This window comes from Hypanus sabinus, assembly GCF_030144855.1.
Source record: "Hypanus sabinus isolate sHypSab1 chromosome Y unlocalized genomic scaffold, sHypSab1.hap1 SUPER_Y_unloc_9, whole genome shotgun sequence".
Lineage (NCBI taxonomy): Eukaryota > Metazoa > Chordata > Chondrichthyes > Myliobatiformes > Dasyatidae > Hypanus > Hypanus sabinus.
The window spans coordinates 137,090-144,059 of NW_026779039.1; the positions used below are offsets into that span (position 1 = coordinate 137,090).

Below are 6,970 nucleotides of genomic sequence, written 5' to 3' on the forward strand. Positions count from 1 at the left end.
GGTCTGTGTCTCCAATCGCCTTTATACCAGGGTCTGTGGGAGGAGCCACGGTCTGTGGGAGGAGCCACAGGAGCAGTCAGCGTGGGGGTAGGGGGGGGTGCGTGTCCAGACAGGTATATGTAGTTCACCACACAATTCGATGTGGACCTGGGGGTTCCTGGGCCTTATGTACCATGTTACAGAGTGTGTGAGAGCGGATGGGCTGTGAATGAAGATTTAAGGTCCCAGTCAATCCGTGACTTTTCTGGGGATCCACTGGCATGCTGGGGAGAGGATTACATCAGAAAAGGTACGAAATAAAATACAAGCCAGAGCTACCCCCACTAATAAGCAAGAAGCTCAGCGCTTTGTGGGGTTATTGGGATATTGAAGAAGACATAGACCCCATTTGACTCTCCTACCGAAACCACTGTACGCTGTCACTTGTGAGAAGAGCGAATTCACATGTGGAGATGAGCAAAAGGAGGCATTTGAGCAGGCCAAAATGGTGGGTCCCGGGGGCAGAGGGGGGGCATTTGAATTACAGATGTCTGTTCAAGATAACATGGCTATATGGAGTCTGTGGCAACTTGTTCATGAATAAGTAGCCAGAATACCTAGGACAGCTGGAACTGAGGAAGAGAGGGCAGTTTCCTCTCTCAAACCCTCCCCCATTCGAAGGGGCCAGCCGTACAAGGAATTGACATCGGAGGAAAAGGCTATTGCCTGGTTTACAGATGGCTCGAGCCTTTGGGTGTCGGGACATCAATGGTGGAAGACTGCTGCTCAACGACCCTTGGATGATACTCCCCACCAAGGAAATTAGAAAATATACCGACTCGTGGGCAGTGGCTAATGGAATGGCTATCTGGATGGTGAGTTGGCAGATGCACCAGTGGGCAGTTCATAATAAATCTATCTGGAGCAAGGAATATTGGCAACAGAAATGGCCAGAGGTGCAAAGGCACAACATTTATGTATATCATGTGAATGCTCACCAAAAGGACAATAGCCCAATAGTGGTTGCCAACTTGTCGATCGCGATCGACTGGTCAATCTTGGAGACTTCCCCAGTAGATCCTGAAGAAAAAAGAAAAAGAAATACACAAATACTGTTGAGAGACTGTTTCCAGGTTGCGGGGTTTTAGTTCCGCTCTTTCTGCCCAGTGTGCATGCGTGTAGCTCCCCCGCCACGCACTACAGTGTACTTCAGTGGTCCTCAACCACCGGGCCACAAGGAAACAATGTGAGTCAGCTGCACCTTTCCACATTCCCTGTCAGCCCACTGTTGAACTTGAACCCACGTGAAGTCAGCAGGTGACTAAATGCAGTGACAGTCTCACGTCAGGGATCACTGGTTGGCCTCAGGTAACCGGCCAGTGGGAAATGCCGTTGCTACCGGCCCGGAGCACAGAGAGATAGGTGCCACCTCTAAACCTGTTTACCATACCAAATGTTCGTGGGGAATCCGGCGCTAAAGTATTCACAGACGACCTAATTCAGACTCAGCGTTTCATAAGCAGCAGAGCAGCTACCTTGCAGCAATCTACTGAAACAAACTTTTGTTGGCCAATAGATCCTACAAGGGGGGTGGGCATGCACACTGTCGCACTCCTTGCTCGGTCGGTTGCTCTCTCCAGTCTACGACCATCGTGGCCCCAGCACCTGGCCAAAGCATCTGGTGGCGGGTAGGTGGGTGGGAAGCTGGAGTTTGGGCCCGGAGGCTGTCTAATGAGGCAATGAAACTTTGGCACCCTGAGTCCAAGAACCCCGCACTAAAAGACAAACCCGTTGAGTTTTTTCCTGCTGAAAAATCGTGAGCAAGTGGGACAGCAGCTGAGAGCCACACAAACTAATTGTGGAATAGACTGGACATAAGGAACCTGCTTTGAGTATCATTGTATTCCTGTCATGTTTAACACCCACACCCCCCTCCCCCCCATCGGCAGTTCCACAAAAATATTGTCAATATTAAACTGGTGCACAGTGCAAAAAAAAGGGCGAGTACTCCTGGTGTTTATACATTATTTCTACTTCTGGGTTACAGAGTTTTACTTCCAGTCTCTTCTGCCCTGGTGCACATGTGTGTAACTAATCGATCTGGAGTCGATCTTGCCTTTTACTAAGGCTGAGGTAGGGAATCTTGGGCTTAAAAAGGTTGGTGACCACTAGTCTACAATAATCAAGTAGATGATTGGCTGCAGTATCTGCCTCTAGTTAGATGGGCCCACGAACTGTTTGGTCATCTTGTGGAGAAGGGGACACAAAAGTGGGGACGAAACCATGGGATACTTTGATGGTGGATGACTGTCGGACTATTGTCTCTGAGTGTCCTATTTGCCAGCAAGTCAAACCTTGCACTTAACCGCGTGGACCTTTTGCCCATATTAAGAGAGGCTCCATACCGGCTAAAGTATGGCAGATTGGTTACATTGGACCTCTGCCCTCACATAAGAATGATAAATATATGTTGACAATGCTGGACACTTATTCTGTCTTCCTGTTGGCCAGGCCCTTTCCTAGTGCCAGTCAGGAGTTCACTATTCTGGGGGTGGAATACCTGATGTCACATTATGGCACACCAGAGGAAATACAGTCAGATAATGGATCCCATTTTACAGGGCAACAGATCCAGGATTGGGCGAAAGAACAAGGTATTTATTGGGTCCACCAATATTTACCCCCAGGCAGCTGGCTTGATTGAATGGACTTTTGAAGCAACAGATTCGATTGATGACTTTGACCAGCACTATGAAGGGATGGCATTCAGCGCTGCAACAAGCGGTGAACGTTCTGAACAATCGATCACAAACGGGGGGTTCCCCTACTTCCCGTTTGATTCAGACTTATCCTGTGGCTTTAGAGAGTACCTTAGAGGAGGCTCCCACAAGTGAGATAAGTGAGGTAGGTAGTTAAGTATGGGTCACAGGGCCAAGAGAGGAATGACAGAAGGGGGAAATAGTAGCCCCCGCACAGGGCAATACTCTATGGGTTGCTCTAGAAGGATAGGAGGAATTGCACTGTTTAAATTCCAAATGCCTTACAGGTTGGAACTAGATCTACTGCTTTCTTGTGTATTACAGACCGATGGCTGGAGGGCTGCTATGGTCCATTGTTCTATTAGGGGCACTCCAGGGGAAGACCCTAGGGTCCGAGCTTGGAACCCCTCCCCAGCCAATCATAAAAGAAAGTGGAACCTTGCACGATCAATATAGGTGATCTCCCAATTCAATGAGTGATACAGACGCTCTAAAGCACAAAGAAAACACCCTTAGTCCATGGGTCACCACCTGGAGTCGCAGATTCTCTCTACTGTCCCTCTTCGTCAATGGATATGGACTGAGGAGGTCTGGATGGTGCAACCATGTTGAAGGATTGAGGACTTTGATGATAGTATTGAGCATCAAAATATGTTTTTGAGAATGAGTTATGAATATGCTGTATGATTGAATGTATCTAAATGTAGGGTGTGTTCAATGAGTAATATGGATTGTGATAATATTAGCCGTTATAGTAGTTATTGTCCATGTGGGCTGCTGTAAATGTTTTTAGGCGTCCGTGATCTGCTATACCAGAGTCAGGGGGTGGAGTGTATAGGTAAATGTATAGTATGGGTAGAGGGAGTGGGTATGAAAAATGCATATGGTAAAGAAATAATTAACAATTAGGAATTTGTGGGTCTGTTATGTTGTTGGGCAGATTGACCCTTGATACTAAATAAAGGGAGGACAATACATGACCCCGGTATACCAGACGACAATACATGAAAACAAGCTAAAAAGTGTTGTTTTGCATAAAAACTATCAATTACCTTGGTTTTAAAAATGTTGTTTAGATTGTTTGATTGTAAGCTTAATAGGATGCATTGTCCCTGGGGAGGCAGAGGCTGACTGTTGAAGGTCATTGAGTTGTGGGACTTGCAGGTGTAGAGGATGTATGTTTGCTTGATACGTGAATGGGACTTGGAATGGCTAAGCTGGGGTCGTATAAGCATCGGATTGGATGCCCAGCCCTTTCCAGCTAGAATGGGTGGCAGTAATAGTGCTATAAAGTTGGGAAAGTTCTTTCTTGGGCAGAGACTCGCCTGGGTCCCACCTTAAGGCTGAGCAGCTGAACTGGTACCAAGGATTTCCACCCAAGCCAGTCCACGGTCAGTCACCTGCCTCAGAAACCACGCAGACATTGCTGAGTATACTAGGTGGTGTAGACTACTAGGGGTTGCTTAAGTTATCATTTTTCACAACTTTCTGTTTTCTTCTCTGTATTAACAATAAAGTGTGTTTCGAAGGAACTACCGAGTTTGGGTCCATTTGTTCAAGCGAAACCAAATAGTTGCAGCATCCACCCATTATGATTATTCTATTTAGATCTTAGATTTGCTGAACAAGGGGTAATAACTGTTCCTGAACCTGGGGTGTCCTGAGGTGACTGTACCTTCTTCCTGAAAGCATAATGGAGAAGAGTTCATGTATTTGGAGTCTCTGATGATGAATGCTGCCTTCCTGCAACATCACTCTATGTATATATGCTTTTCGAGAGGGAAGGCTTTAATTGTGATGGACTGGCCCATATCACTACTTTTTGTAGGATTTTCCATTCAAGGGTATTGGTTTTTCCATAGCAGGCTGTGATGCAGCCTGTCAATATACTCTCCACAATGTATCTATAGAAATTCATCAAAGTTTTAGATATTATACCAAATCTTAACAAATTCTTAAGTGGAACTGCTGTGCTTTCTTCATAATTACACATACGGTGGGTCCAGGACAAGTCCTCTGAAATCACTTGCATCTCAGCCAAGTTTTCAACTTCCTTTCAAAATTATGATTTATTACCACCTTTGATTCAGTCAGTGACAGTAATATTGTCAGCAAACTTCAGTATGGCATTAGAGCTTATGCACAATCATAAGTATAAAGTAAGTAGAGCAAGGGACTAAACACACAATCATGTAGTGTGCTAACCTCTGCTGAAGGAGATTATGGAGCAGATATTGTTGCCAATCCATACTGACTGGCCTGTAAGTAAAGAAACTGAGGATTCAATTGTAAATGAGATATTGAGGACAAAATTCTGGAGCTTATTGATCAGTTTTGATGATATAGTCAATAAAAAACATCATGACGTACTCCAGAAAATCAGGATTTCCTTGTGGCCACCATTTCAATGCTTCTTCCCATTCCCATTCCAACATGTCAGTCCATGAAAATACTTTCCCCTCTACTGTCTTGATGAGGCCACACTCAGGTTGGAGGAGTAACACATATTCTGTCTGGGTAGAATCCAAACCTGATGTCATGAACATGGATTTCTCAAACTTACCTCCCTTTCCTTCATTATTCTCCATTCCCCATCTGGTGCTCCTCCCCATTCCATTTCTTGAGCAGATCCAAGTTGTTTCTTTGTCATTTTATCAAACATAGCCTCCATATTTGTTATTTTTTCTTTAATTACTTTTTGGTTACTTTTAATTACTTTTTCTAATTTTTGTAATTTATGCATTATTTGCCTCAAAGTCTTTTTTGTATTTTCAGAGGAACTTTCATCTTCTTCTTCTTCTCCATCTTCATCTGATTTTTCCAGAGAGTCCGGCTCTCTCTCAGACTCACTTTCACTGTCGGTTTCAGTCGTTGCTGGGATTTGTAGTTCTGGTTGCTCTCTTTTGCGCATGCTCATTCCTTTACGCTTGCGCAGTTCTCGTTGATCTTTCCCTTTAGAAATGGCCGATGCTGCCGCAGTCTCCTTTTCTGTTTCACCGGTGGTGTGTTGTACCTGAGTCCGCGGTTCTTCGGTAGAAGTGGGCCTTGATTCTGTTCCAACTTGAGCGGTCTTCGCGGTAGCAGTTTTCTTCGTCCTCTGTTTATGAGGCATAGCTTAAAACAATCCGGAGTAGTTTATAAGTAACCTTAAAAAAGTATTAATTAACTTTTCTTCACTTAAACATTAATTTATTAACTTTTTTACGGGAGGGCTGGGTTCCAGCGTCTCGATCCTACGTCATCACGTGACGTCCCATAGACAGGTTCTTGATTAGCCAGGGCATCAAAGGGTATGGGAGAAAGCAGGGAAGTGGGGATGACTGGAAGAATTAGATCAGCCCATGAATGAATGGCGGAGCAAATTGGATGGATGAATGGCCTACTTCTGCTCCTATATCTTATTGTCTTATTCCACTTTCCTTTTTTCTTCCTTTTCCTCTCTTTCCCCTTCTCACCCCTGGCTTCTCTTCCACTTTTTCTACTTCCTCTCTTCACCTCCTCTTCAGCCCATCTCTTTTCCTCACTTCATTCATGTTCTATTCCCTCATTCTCTTCTTCCCTCCTTGTCACTCCCTTCTTTTCCCCATTCCTGCCCATTCTTCCCTCTTAGCTTCCATTAAAATTGTCCCTAAGCTCTTTCCTCTTTCTCTTCCTCTTTCCCTTATCTTCCCCTATCTATACTCCTTCTTACCCTTATCTTTTCCACCCTCTCTTTACACTTAGCTTTCCATCCTTTCTGTTCTCCCTTCTTTAATTTCTTCCTTCCCCTTTCTCATGTCCCTCTGTTCCCTTTTGGATTTCTCCCTTCTCTCCCACCTTTCCTCCTGATGTCCTACTGCTCTACCCCATCCTCTTCCCTTTCAATCCCATTTCTAATGCCTCATTCTTTTTTAAACTCTTCCCTGAATGCCTGTGGGTCCTGTTTTTCTATCCCCACCTCTCTTCCTCCTTCTCTTTCCCTCCTCCTTTTTCTTTCATTTTCCGTTTCTTTCCCACATCCATTCCTTTTCTCATGCATTCTCTTCCTTCCCAACTTCTCCCCATTCTCCAGACATTTTATTTCTCCCCTTCCCTTAAACACTTCTTTCACCTCCTCTTATCCTTTTCTTTTCCCATAAACTCATACCCATACTCATTCATCCCCACCCCATTTTTTCTTTCCCACATTCTCTTTCCTTTCCCCTCCATTTACTGCCATGACCCCTTCAAGTCCCTTTCTATTCCCCTTCTCT

The 6,970-nt window shown here is 44.8% G+C and overlaps 1 protein-coding gene across 1 annotated transcript; it reads right to left on the bottom strand.

Moving 5' to 3' along the window:
* Positions 1–977: 977 nt before the first annotated feature.
* On the bottom strand, positions 978–5,977 carry LOC132386038 (uncharacterized; the record flags this gene model as incomplete). The annotated part of the gene is made up of 2 exons (XM_059958328.1): positions 5,302–5,977; positions 978–1,059 (listed from the first exon to the last, which is right to left on the bottom strand). Coding segments are annotated over exons 1-2 (631 nt in total), but the record flags the coding sequence as incomplete, so codon positions are not given.
* Positions 5,978–6,970: the final 993 nt, after the last annotated feature.